General features: G+C 43.4%; 1 protein-coding gene across 1 annotated transcript in view; it reads left to right on the top strand.

Annotated features, from left to right (window-relative positions):
• LOC124777707 (solute carrier organic anion transporter family member 74D-like) overlaps positions 1 to 14,400 on the top strand; it is an 88,372-nt gene that overhangs the window by 14,031 nt on the left and 59,941 nt on the right. The window contains exon 3 of the mRNA XM_047253206.1: positions 13,395 to 13,496. Coding sequence (XP_047109162.1) covers positions 13,395 to 13,496 — 102 coding nt within the window. The remainder of the gene's footprint in view (positions 1 to 13,394; positions 13,497 to 14,400) is intronic.

Genomic DNA, 14,400 nt, shown 5'->3' with positions numbered 1-14,400 from the left:
GGGCATCGTACTGCATCTGCAGCAGCAATCTGAACGGTAGTTGGCATGGCGTTGGCACAATGAACTGCTGCAAATCGATTACTTCAAGGACACCTCCGAGACCGACGCCCTGTAGCGTGCATTTCACTGATCCCAAATCAGCGCCATTTGCGGATTCAGTGGTGTCAAGCTAGAGTTCATTGGAGGGCAAGAAGGAGGTCTGTTCTGTTTTCTGATGAAAGCTGGTTCTACTTCGGTGCAAGTGACGGCTGAGTGATGGTTAGAGGAGGCTAGTCGAGGGCCTGCAGTCAGCCTGTCCGCGTGCTATACATACTTGACCTACGCCTGGATTTACGGTCTGGGGTGCGATTTCGTATGACAGCAGGAGCATTCTCATGATTATCCCACGCACCACGCACCGTGCGTCAGTCTGGTGATTCGACTGTCGTACTGCAATGAACAGTATTTCAAGGGGTGTTTTCCAACAGGATAACGGCACACCCACATACCGCTGTTGTAGCCCAGTGTGCTCTACAAAGTGTCGACATGTTACCTTAGTCTGCTCCAAGTCTGTCTCCAGTCAAGCACATATGGAACTCGGACGACAACTCTAGCGTTGTCCACAAACAACATTAACCGTCCCTATTTTGACCGGCCAAGTGCATTAGGCAAGGAACTCTATCCCACAAACTGATATCCGGCACCTGTACTACGCAACACACGCATGCATGCATTGAACATTCTCGCGGTTACACCAATTTCTAATGTACCATCATTTCGTATTTGCAATGGTTTATCTCGTGTTTACGTTCACCTGTGATCTTACGATGTTAATTACTTCAGTATGTTACCTAAACTAATGTATTCTCAAAATTTCATTACTCTACAGTAAGTGTTTTTTGTTGTTGCAAATTTTCCCCGTCAGTGTATTTCATCCAAATTGACCAATTTATGATGAATAAAGTCCCGACCATTTCCGTCTATCGGTGAACGGCAGAAGTCGATGGAATCATCGATACTTGTTATAAAATAAAGTGTCCAGTCGTTATTTCTCTCTGTATGTGAAAGCTAATCTAAGGAACTATAGAAGGGATTTTGATACAGTGTTCATTAACAGGAACTAATGTACGGTTTTTGATACGGTTTTCGCTAATAGGAAGACTGATTCACAAGAAAGATGTTGTTGGCACGGAGGGACTGTGAGCCATCTGACAGCCGTGCCAAGCCGGCGCAAGCTACTGCTATTGGGCGCATGTACGAGCTGCTGCTGGCTTCTTAAACGATCTGGGATCCTGAACGTACCAGATATCAAGCCGATAAGAACAACTTTTCTTTACTGAGTTGATAACTAAGGCGCACGAAGGGAAATATGAGTCAAGGTCACACAGAAAATGCAGCTCGTATTGGGCTTGGAGTGGGTTCAGGCGGTCAGCAAGTGGCCGTAACTCGCACTGGTGCTGCGGTCAGGCGGATCGGCTGGCGCTGTAGTTCGCCGCTCCCACGAGAGGTCATTCCAAATCCCAATTAAATGTACAGTAGATAACGTCCGAGCCTCCTGAGAACTTCAAATCTTTGAAGTTACGTAAAAGGAATGATATTTAGTTACCCATCTCTGGATTTTAATCTCAACTCTACGCAGCTCCCCGTAAACGAAATTACTGCTTCGTCAGCAGGGTCGTACAGTCACAAATACATAGTACTATCCATGCGAGGCTGAGGCAGATCGATAGTAATCTAATAACAACTAAATGAAAACCAAATTCGGTTGACTAACAACCGCCCGCAGATCTACTGAAAGAAACACAATAATTGCTCTTCAACTACTGTAAAACTCGTAACAGTTTTTAAAACAAATTTTAAAAAGAGATAAAAACCTGCCATGCTCACACTATAATTGCTATCTAAATACATTGAGAACCACCACAACATAGTTACTAAGCTTAGCCGAGCGGTCTAGGGCGCTGCAGTCATGGACTGTGCGGCTGGTGCCGGCGGAGGTTCGAGTCCTCCCTCGGGCATGGGTGTGTGTGTGTGTGTTTGTCCTTAGGATAATTTAGTTTAAGTAGTGTGTAAGCTTAGGGACTGATGACCTTAACAGTTAAGTCCCATAAGACTTTTTTTAAAAAAAAGTTACTAAGCGTAACTTATTGGTTCACAAAGACTGGTCGGAACATAATTGTAGACTTATAAAACCTCCACAACTTTGTATCATCATGACGTTAGTAACTTACGCTGGTTTCTCATACCTGTGTGTAGAGAGCCTGTATAGGGAGAGAGTGGCCAACCGGACGATACGGCGGCCATTTTTCTGCCAAACTGCGGGCGGGACTTTTGAATGGGCAGTAGTGGAGTACACACTCACCGAATCAAAAGCACAAGACAATATGGCGAAATCATTCGTTAAATGCCTTTGTTTATAAGAATAATGTGTTATAATAATTTTCACACAACCAATTTACAGGTCTGTTTACAAATTTAACTATGTATATTGCAAGTTGTTTTATATGTAGAAAAAAGCAAAAACGACTTACTTCGCATAGATAAGAGTACTTGGTTGGTTTCCACAAGGCTCCTGTTTGATTTATGTCAGCCCTGTTGACTGCGACTGCCCACTGCTTTCGTCTTTCTTCATTGCGTGGAAATGCTAACATGCGAAATTCACCTTCGCCTCTATTGGGACAACCAAATGCAGCACAACCTGGCATTGTTTACGAACGTCTGCAGAACGAATTACAGATGTCAAAAACAATACTGTACAATTACTAACGTGTTTACTTCAAACATGTAGGCCTACCGACTTCATCACAAAACGCTTCATTATTTCAACTCGTATTTAAGATCGCAAACGCTAATTAAGTACTAAAAACGATATACAACTAAATCGAACATACATGCAAGACGCATAACAAGTCTCTCAATAATTCAAATACCTTTTAATCGTTTCCAAAAGTCCTCTGAACTTCAAATCAACTCAAAAGCACGGCGAACATAGGAAGCGCGAGAGACGATTGGCGCCATTTTTCTGCCAAAGCTAATTAACCAAACACGGGCAACTTCACCTATGGCCACTCTCTCCCTGTGTGTGTCTATGTGCGCCACCTGTTGGTTGTAATGGCACACCATAGTGGTCAACGGCAAGCATGCGCAACGATTAGCCTCCTACTGGTTTTGTGCGTCAACCAACAGTCATGCTCTGACCAGCCTTTGTATATTCACAATTTACGCTCAGTAAAGATGCGATTAACACTACACATAGGTACCAGTTATAAAGTGAACACAGCAGGCACTTTACTGTTTTTATTCCCTTAATATTTTAATAAAAATTATGTTTTGTTAAAATTGGTTAGACTTGTTCATGAACTGCGAGACAGTCTCTGCAAATATGAGAACGGTTGCTAGTCTACCGAAACCATTTATCTCCTACGCTGCTTAGCCAGAACATTATGAGCACCGACCTGCTATCGACATAAACCCATCCAGTCGATAGCACCGTCACTTGGAGGGGAATAACTGTTAGTGAGACACATGCACGGTCCACGTAGTATCAGTGGCGCGTGTTGTCCTTGTGTAGAATGGGGAAGGCGCACGATCTATCTGAGTTTGACCGAGTGCAGATTGTGATGCCCTGGAGCCTCGGCACGAGCACTTCGGAAACTGCACGACTTGTCGCGTCTTCGAGGAGTGCTGTAGTGAGTGTCTCCAACAACTAACGCCGTGCTCATTATTATTGCCAAGCCATAATATGCCTGTAACTTGTCAATTTCTGCATCCGACAGTCACCCTCTCCTTTTTATACCCTTCCCATCTGATAATTTTTTTCCTGACAAATCTTGTCTCAGCCTTCTAAGTCTATTGACAAGTCTTTTCTGTACATGTCCCACACATTCTAACTTCTGCACAATAGTCTCAGGTCCATGTGGAGCACATATTTGAATCTCAAGGAAAGCTTTACTACCACCATCACCAAGGTACTTCACACATCGCAGGCCACGGGAGGCAACAGATCTGGTAAATATGCTGACAGCTCCCTGCACTTCCATACCTCCTGTTGAGCCTTTATGGTTCATATTACATTCATGATCTGGAATCCCTTTCACACAAATACGACAAAATTTGCTCAACACTTCAACGTCTGGTACTTTGCCAGTGTCAACAGATGTTGTAACAACACTATTCAATGAAGCGTGCCCTCATTTTTGCCAGGTACGATCAAAAGCGGCCACTATGTTCCTGTCACCATCATTTTCGATAACAGATTCTTCTGCAGCACATTTCATTGACGATTCTGCAACTTCTTTTACAGCCCCAAGCAGTAAGCCATAATATATCTCAAATCTTGCTTGGGGAGGTGGAAGATTCATCATTGCACAAAGTGTTCTTGCTGCCTTCTGTCCCCTACCAATACAGCGGATGCCATATGCTACCCTCAGATTCAAATCATAAACTTTGTTTGCGATCTTAGATGTCATGCAAGGGGCACGAACGTTGCATTTGCTGCATATCAAAGATAAGTTCGTAGCAAGGCCTTTCCTGGCACTCTCATCTTCCACACAGAAACACACCGCACATCAGAGCAGTGCTTGCACATATCATTGTCCAATATTAACTGTGACAGAATGTTAATATCAACAATATTATTACACGAACCTTCACCAGATTCACAGCCTCCATTTTCATTAGCACCAAAAACAAGTTTCCTTCTTGAAGCACTCGGCGGTGGTTTGTTTACCGGCTCTGAGAGGTTGCAGTCTTGAGCCGCTGATGTAACACTTTGTTGTGGTACCCTTTGCTGCGTATCTGTTGCCCTGGTGACGTTGTTTACGATTGAAGCAACGAATTCTAGGCATCTTGTGCGATAATACGCTTCCGACGAACACAAAACAACACAGCCAAATGAAAATCGTTTCGAAATTCACAACACCACATTGCAGTTCTTTCAAAACAGAGAACAAACAAAATCAGCGATCAAAACACTGCACGTCGATAGCAGCAGAGAAATTATCGATATCAAGAGCCCTATGTTTCACGTATGACAATCTCTGGCGCGAATGTAAACATTCGAATTTTACATAGCGAAGTACACTTACATATGACAGAAGTGTGCTGTGCAAAGGGGTGTGGCGCTGCATCTTGGTACATTAAGACCAAATAACGTGCCTTATAATCTCTCAAATATAATATATTATTCAGATGCGCGCTACAAAATAGAAATATTTTTGAAAAATCGATTTTTTAAAAACATTTTGAAGGTTAACTCTTATATGCTGCTGAACGTCGTCAGCATTTAAGACGGTAATACAGATAAAATATCATTTATTACAGGAAGTAGCAATGGTGTAACACTCGTGACCACAAAATGTGACGACAGAATTGCGGTCAGAAAAAAGTCGTCACAGAGAGACCGCAGACGCGTTTCATGGTTTGTGTATCAAAATCGTTTCCAAACCCGACAGGAATTCCTGCAGGCAGTGACTGGCGGTTCATCCCAACTTATTCGCGACAGAACATTGCAACAGGAGTCGCATGAAATGAACATTTGCAGTCGATCACCTTGCAAGAGGCCTTTGTTCGTACAAGCACATACAGCTGCGCGTTTCCGATGGGCTAGAAATCATCTAATGTCCACAGCAGATGACTGGCGGAACGTAATGTGGTGTGACGAATCACGTTTTTGCGTATATTCAGATGACGCATGTCGCTAAGTGCACGGAAAACCAAGTGAAGCATTTCACCCTGAATATGTGCAAGGTCAGGTGCAAGCCGGAGGTGAGTATGTGATGTTTAGGGGTTGTTTTTCTTATTACGAACTCGGCCTCTCACTGAAGTGGCTACTAAAATGAACCAGCATGTTTATTTAACATGCTAAATGATCACGTGTTGCCTTTCAGTCGCCATCTGCATGATTATGTTATTGACACCACTATTTTTCAAGACGACAACACCAAAGTTCATTGGGCTAGAAGGTAATGTGACTGGTTTTCTGAGCACTCCGCCAGCGTATTACATCTCGACTGACTCGCAGATTCATCTGCATCGAATCCCATAGGAAATCTGTGGAACACGAGGGAACAGCGGGACAAACACCGACATCAGCATGCTCGCAATTTGGTGAATTTGGTGGAACTGCACGATCAGACTTTCAGCGAGTAGTTTAACCTGGATATGAAGTACCTGCACAATCTTCAGGACTCACTTCCTAACGGAACCCAGGCGCTTATCAAGGCCAGGAACGGAATTACGCGCTATTAAATGGTGACTCTGATGATTTCTGTACGGGTAACTAATTTCTTGTCCGGTGAGTTTATCATTACAGTTAAGCGGTTATTCCATTCTTATCAATCGTCTCAACTTCTGTATCTGCGTGTGGTCGACTGCAGTTGGCAATTTTCTTTCAACAGACGCTTTTCGTTCTCGTTCAGAACGAAAAGAGTACCTGTTGTCATATTCATCAAGACACAAAGGAACTCATTTACATCAGTGGGAAAACTGAAGATCTGTGCGGTCCGGGATTCGAAGTCGTGTCTCTTGCTCACTAGGCAGACGCTCTGACCACTATGGCATCCGGGAACTGTGATCATTGTAGGTCCACGGACTACCCTAGCATGCTCCCCGTCGGACCCAAATGCGCAACTTATACCACAGACTACTGATGTTGTGCCCCTGTTCATTAGCCTTAATTACTCGCGGCATCTCTCTACACTGAAGGGGTTATTGGACAGCGTCACCTTAATTAGTGTGTTGTTTCGGACATGTATGAAAGAGCTGACATCACATGTATCATATTCAGAATATATGGCTATCCGCTGATATTCTTGCACATACAGCTGACAACCATTGTCACATTATAATGTTTCAAGGTAAACAACAAATAAATGATCTTTTACTTACCTACCTGTGTTTATTTTATTATGTGTTACCTATAACTCGTCGTCAGAAACCGAACAAAGTAGTTTTAATGGCACTAAACACTAGTCACGTCCAACTACAAGTGTTTTCTGCCCGTAAACGGCACTTTACAAGGCGCTTTGTGCTACTGCGTAAGCTCTCTTCCGTACCTGCTTAGAACACAGACAGGGAGAAATACAAGATTCGGACACTAAGGATAAATTTTGTCGAAAGCGAGGTCTCCAAAAGTCTGTCTCGTTTTAAAACTTTAACAGGAAAAGTTCACAAATCCTTTTCTCTCAGTGCCACCTACGCTTCAGTAAAAATGATGTAATCGTATTTCTTTATTTGCCGTTGTACAGCCGCAAGTCTGTCCATTAAACGCCACTCTGACGACTCGTATCAAGTCACCGACCCGGCCAGGAATGTAACCCAGGGCCCCGTGATCCAGAGGCAGCACGCTAACCACTAGACCACGAGCTGCTGACGACATGTCTTGGTGATTGTGGGAAACCCACTAGCCAGTTATGATGCTATCGGTGGTACGCATAACAGTATTGGTAAACTTCGGATACGTCAAAAGAGGGCCCCACTACAAAGACACTAACCAGCGCTGAAAACGATACGCGTGTGCAGTATAACTTTGCCGGCAACCGGAAAGAGGGAGTCACTTGAAAGTGATAATTTGCTAAAAGCTTCTCCAAACAGTGTTACGTCGCGATACTCCTCGAAGGCTGTGCGTCTTCTTCATGTTCTCAGACATGTTAACATGAGAAGCGGCTTCTACGGCGGTGTGAAGTACTCATCAGAATTACAACTTACCTTCTCTCCATTATACCAATATTAATTATGTTTCCTAAAGATCTCATGATGAAGGTGTATTTGAAATACAGAGACAAAATAACAGTTAGGTCATACAGGCTGGGCAAACTAAAACTTGAGTGGAAAATATTTGCAATGAGAATGACCTTAGTTACGCTTTTTATTCTCTACAGAGCCCGATTCACGCAATCCTGCCACCAAGTTTTGCACTGCATACTTTGCTGGAGGCCGGCCGCGCTGGCCGAGCGGGTCTAGGCGCTTCAGTCCGGAACCGCGTGACCGCTTCGGTCGCAGGTTCGAATCCTTCCTTGGGCATGGATGTGTGTGATGTCCTTGGGTTAGTTAGGTTTAAGTAGTTCTAAGTTCTAGGGGACTGATGGCCTCAGATGTTAAGTCCCATAGCGCTGAGAGCCAACTTTGCTGGAGTTTTTGCTAAAACACTTCCAGTCTGAAACTCTTGCGCAAACAGTGTCGCACAAGTTTTTCACGAAGTGTGGTTCCCGTGACACTCAACAAGAAACACGCCCTCTTTTACCGTGAGCGCCAATACTAGTCACTAAACACGTCTCCTCCTATTGCTCTCTCAACTATAAGGACACCGCGAAGAAATCTAGTTGGGACGCAGCATACTAGAGATACGCGTGCTCAGACATGTGGCAGTACCCTATTGGAGCATCGGACGTCGTTGTTTCCATCATTTTCTGTGGTGGTCAGTTCTTCTGTTCATTAACTAGGGTCGCTTCTGCATTATTCTTATAAATATTTTCCGCGTCAGTTCTAGTTTGCTCATCCTGCATAAACACAAAATGAATGAATGCTTTTTTTTTCTTTGTAAGTGACATTTGAGATTGATTCCTACAGCCATCGGTGTAACATTGACAACGAATAATACAGTTGAATCAGATAAACAGCTCAAATCTTATAATCAGTTTCCCCAATAAGAGAGATATTACTGAAGTACGCCGTGTACAGTTTATTTTTTATTAAGACCTCACAACAGAACTTTTGTAGAGGTGCACCAAATTGTCCAACCGAAGACGATATTGTTAGAGTCCTCCTCTCCACTACATTCACGCTGTGTGGATAAGGTAAAACCGATGTGATTCAAATATTTCTGGAAGCAACCGTTGTTGAATCCCAGACGTGAGACTGTGATTTTGAAACTCCTTAAACTTAAAGGCTTAAAGACTGTCAACTGTTGTATTGGCATGGACTCTTTATTTCACTTGGCCTATTATTTGCCTCCCTAATGGAAGTCGGTAACTGGGCTTTTGCAATGACTTATCACTCTATAAAGATGTCTCTAGTCAAAAGAAGTTCCGTTTCGTTTCTCCCAATGCCGCAATCCCAGCAGTTACAGTACGTTGTACGTAACGGGGTAGTTACTACTTCCTGTGTATAAATTCTTAATGAGGAAACTTGCTGATCTGGAATCACTAATATTAGTCGGTAAAAATGTTTAAGAAAATGTAGATGACTGTCCGCTCCGCTCTTGTTGTAGTCAAGTCCGTTGAAAGCATAACCACTCAGAACACAATAAATGGTTAAATGGGTCTGAGCATTGTGGGACTTAATATCTGTGGTCATCAGTCCCCTAGAACTTAGAACTACTTAAACCTAACTAACCTAAGGACATCACACACATCCATGCCCGAGGCAGTATTCGAACCTGCGACCGAAGCGGTCACGCGGTTCCAGACTGAAGCGCCTAGAACCGCACGACCACACCGGCCGGCTTCAGAACACAGACTGTCATACTGTACCCTGATTGAAGCTGCCATCGCGATTAAATAAATCCTTCACCAAAGGGCTTTCTTGAGCTTTCATGACGAACGAGTGACAGTAAACAGATGTACACGGCCTGTCCAAAAGGTTCCGAGAGTGATTTTATTCCCCGCGTATTAGCGATGTCAGCGCAGTAGCTACGGTGGTGCCTTGAGCTAACAACTGTAAGCAGTATATATACATTCCATCAGTCAGCTGTGAGCAGCCAGTGTTAAGTAGTAGACGTGCAGCCGTAGTGTGTCAATGTTGTTGTGTCACAAATAGCAATTGAGTAACATCTCTAAATCAATTGTTCAAGGCATTTTTCAAAAAGCTTTGAAGAAGAGAAAAGTGTGTACAAAGTTGGTCCCACACACCTCGACTTCTGTACAAAAACAGCGACGTGTGGACGCTTTGTCCGACTTGACTGAAAGGCAAAACGCGGACAATTCTTTTCTGGAAAAACTGATCACAGACGACCAGACTTGATGTTATCAGTAGGTCTACGAACCTTTCATAAAACGACAAGCTGCAGTAATTTGCATGAAGGGTCAACGCTCAACGCTTTGACGGCATAAATGCAATTTTTAAAAACAACCACCTTAACTTTTTGCAATTTTTTATTAATCCGGTGTGATGGGCGTATACACCAAATTTTGGGCATTATCGTCCTCTTTAGAGACGCCCGTATTCAGTGTTCAGCTACCTCTTAACTTTGCTATTTGTAAGATGTTTTACTTCTTTCGGCTGCTAATCAGAAAATTTTGTCACAGCATAATTAATTCAATTTTGAATGACTTTTTGTCAAATGTCTGATTGTGCAAATTATTATTCGTTTTGAACTAGGGTAGGGTATTTAAAAGAAAAATCATAAGCGATTATATACAGTGAGGACTAGCAGTTAAAGTACCTAACTCTTTTGAAAGGTGTCTCTAAGATTGCCGTAGATGGGTACTGCCAAGTGCCCTTATAAGAAGCGTTTTGGCATTACGAAAACTTTCCTTTAGATGATTTATTCCAGAATATTATTCCATACGAGATACTGGTATAATTATAAAGGAAATTTACTGATTTGTCTCCAAAACGCACAACGGCAAGTACGAACATCGCTAAACTACATTGTCCAATTAAGGTGTTCAGTCGTTCATGGGTCGTTAAACCTTAATTTATTTCTTTTTGTTTTTCTCTATTTAAAGTGTTTAATAGAGCGCAGTACTTGGTTAGAGGCATAACCTAGAGTTCTTTCAGTACACTATGACAATTACAATTTAGGTTTGGCGTATCCCAATTTGGAACTGATACTTGCGTAGAACGAAGTCTTGTGCTAACATTGTTAGCACCATTAGCGTTGTTAACCTCACAACGAACGCTTTATATTTCGGCTTCCGAAAGACACCTTGTCCCAGAGTGAAGAAATTCATCCACGAAAGGAAGCACCCATCCTTGGCTCTGAGCACTATGCGACTTAACTTCTGAGGTCATCAGTCGCCTAGAACTTAGAACTAATTAAACCTAACTAACCTAAGGACATCACATACATCCATGCCCGAGGCAGGATTCGAACCTGCGACCGTAGTGGTCGCTCGGTTCCAGACTGTAGCGCCTAGAACCGCACGGACACTCCGGCCGGCAAGCACCCATCCTTCTCCAGCTCTTTGGTAAACTGGATATTGCCGTGAATGGAATTCAGATGGTCCAAGAATTTATGAAGTTTCTCCTCACCACGCTACAAAAGTGTCATCCACATATTTCCAAAAGACGAGAGGCTTAAAATTTGTGTAATTCAACGCCGTGTCTCCAAAATCTTCCATAAAAAAGTTGTCCACCAAGGGTGACAAGGGCTTTGCCATTACAACCCATCAACTTGTTAATAAAATTCATTATTAAATAAAAAAGAAATTGAGGAAGGTATGAGATAGAGGAAGGTCATAATCTGTTTCTTAAATTGTTTTTCAAACAACGATTAGGACATAGCGATCGGAAATTTTGTAAATAATGTAAACTAAACAGCAAATCCGAGCTGCCGAGTCTCATAGTCTGCCACCTGTTTATAAAATCTGATGAACTCCGGATCTGGTGAGGAGACTTTCGAAAATAAGGTCACAAGAGTGAACCTTAATCCTTATCAATGTGATACGAAGGCTGTTCGGAAAGTAAGGTCAGATTGATCGCGAAGTGGAAACCACAATGAAAAGCCGAGGTAGCTTTGCGTAGGTGTGTTTGACAGAATCTCTGGTATACCTGTCGATCACGTCACGTCGCTCTATCCAGTTCTGAGCGCACAATGAGTACGTAAAGATACCTAGATAAATAGTGTTTCCTATCAAGTATGCGTCCCAGTGAGAGATCTCGCCTTATTTTGTGCAGTGTACACAACGCAACTGTCATGCGTTTCATTCTTCAACATAATTCTCGGCCGCACACTGCACGGGCAATGAGGATGCTCCTGCAGCGTTTCCTATGGGATCATTCACCATACAGCCCGGACTTGACTCCCTCTGACTTCCATCTCTGCTCACATGAACCGCTGGCTATGAAGACAGCATTTTGGGACAGATACAGATCAGCGTAGAGAATTTGCGGCAAACACAGGCGGCTGCCTTCTCTGACGAAGGTATTGGAAAGTTGGTACAATGCTATGACAAATGTCTCAATCGGAGCGGCATCTGGGTAGATAAGTAGCTGGAAGGCTAGCTACTGCAAATGAAACGTTTTTGATTTTAATTGTGGTTTCCATTTCGGAACCGATCGGACCTTACTTTCCGAATAACCCTCGTATGTAGAAGACCGCACGTTACTTAATATCGTCGCAAAGGTACATCTTTCACATCTTTCTTGTGTATCTTAGAAAGCATGTAATCTCGGAGGAACCGCGCCTCGTCTTTTCACGACTTTTTTAGGTAAGCAGGAGGAATTCAGGCGCTGGACCTTGTTCCGAACTAGTGAGTTCGTATAACGCTTTTGAACTTATATGGGAACGTCCGACAGTCTGCACATATTAAAATTGTAGACGTAACGTGATAAGAACACAGTGGATCTTCCTTTATCAGCATAGAGAACAGCTGAGTTCGCACCGTTACTAAGTCTTCGTATTGCCGCCCTCTCTGCACAGGAGATATTACTTCATTGTGGACGAGACTTAACAATCACCCGACACGCTTCCTACCTTACACTGGAAAAGGGGCATGCAGCTTCTTTCATGGCACTGATGACAGCTGATATGGACAGTTGTTGGAGTGGACGTAAAATTTAAACCCCTCCATAGGACATCCCACGTAGCGCCGTCTAACTCTTTTATCTGTCAAATTAATAAGGAACGTCCGTTAATCGTTCGTTGCTGAGACGAAGTCAAAAGACGGTCAAACTTTGCGGTTTGTGTAGTTGTATCCACCCGATGCACCCTATCAGCTTTGGCGCAAGTAGAACGATCAATCTCATCCCATAAATAAAAAGGCATGTCTGTTTACGAAAATGATACGGTACATATGTAATGAAATGGAACATCTGCAGCCCTCCTTATGATGTCATTTATTGTATGGCTACCAGTTTCGATGCTTCAGTGTAACATCTTCAGGCCATAGCTGACGCTGAGGGGGTTAACACTATCCGTATACACGATGCATTACTGGCCAACATCTATAACTGGTTTCGCAGACTACCTGTAGTAGCAATCAGCTATCAAGTTCCCTAGACCTTCAATCACAAGGAGTGACTTACAAAGGTAAATGATGCAGTTCTAAAGCAACAGAGACCACCGAAGGAACCGGATTCTCACTTTATTAACACTAGCACCAGCTTTTCTTAACATACTTCCAATTCCTTCAAAAATAATGATGTGATCCTGATCAGACGGTCAGTTCTTGAGACGGAGTAACTATAATCCTTGCTTTTTGCTGCCAAACGCCAGCTGCCAGCCTGATTCTCAGAGGAGGCTTGTGTTGCAGGAGCGGTGCTGGCCGTGCAGCAGCTGGGTTTCCGCCTCGGCCACGCCCTGGCCTATCTCAGTACAGGCGGCGCCGAAGACCCAATCAACGGCTGGTGGATTGGTGAGTGCCTCAAATTCTGAAACATTCCTCTCTTAAAATTGCTGCTGACTGTTTTTTGGGAGTAAAATTAACAGGGGATAACTAAAATCGGATAGTTCTCGACGATTGCGTCTCTTGATGTCAGTTGGTGAAGTTACGCAATGCGTGGAACGTATGATAACAGACAGACGCAGAACTGGGAAGAGCGAGCATAGAACTGATCCAAATGAGTGTGATAATTGTCCCCTTCTCAGAGAAGCAGCTGAAAATGGGAATTGGAAAACAATATTCGCATTGTTAACACACATCACATATCATGAAAAATACATTTATCTCTCTCTGTCTCTGAGTGTGTGTGGCTGGCAGGGCGTGAGCCAGCAGTGAGAGATCAGACAGCGAGAGAGAGAGAGAGAGAGAGAGACAGACACACACACACACACACACACACACACACAGAGAGAGAGAGAGAGAGAGAGAGAGAGAGAGAGAGAGAGAGAAAGAGGGAAAGACGGAGAGAAAGAGAGACAGGGAGAGAGAGACGACAGAGACGGGGGAGGGGAGGGTGACGATGAGCCTTGAGCAGATGACACACATGTCAGCGTATGCTCAAAGATCGGTCCTATGTTCAGTCTTTTCTATCTGTTAAGCAGCTCATAAGCGACCACTTGCCGAATTAATGAAAGGATCATTCAAAACACCAATGAATTTATGTATACGGCAGGAATACAGAGGGCACACAGTAGATACCATTTTCCAGATTTCTTTCATTTCTCATCTTCTTGGAGTTGTTTGTCTGGAAATAATTTGCTGTTTAGAAGTCTTGGACAGGTAAATATTTGTATCGGATCTGGCACAGTTGCGGCGTCTTACCTGTCACTTGCACCGGGTCTTTATTCGAATAGCCTCTCGTTGGGTCCTTTGAGGC

This window comes from Schistocerca piceifrons, chromosome 1, assembly GCF_021461385.2.
Source record: "Schistocerca piceifrons isolate TAMUIC-IGC-003096 chromosome 1, iqSchPice1.1, whole genome shotgun sequence".
NCBI classification, from domain to species: domain Eukaryota; kingdom Metazoa; phylum Arthropoda; class Insecta; order Orthoptera; family Acrididae; genus Schistocerca; species Schistocerca piceifrons.
This window is presented reverse-complemented; position numbering and strand designations above follow the sequence as displayed.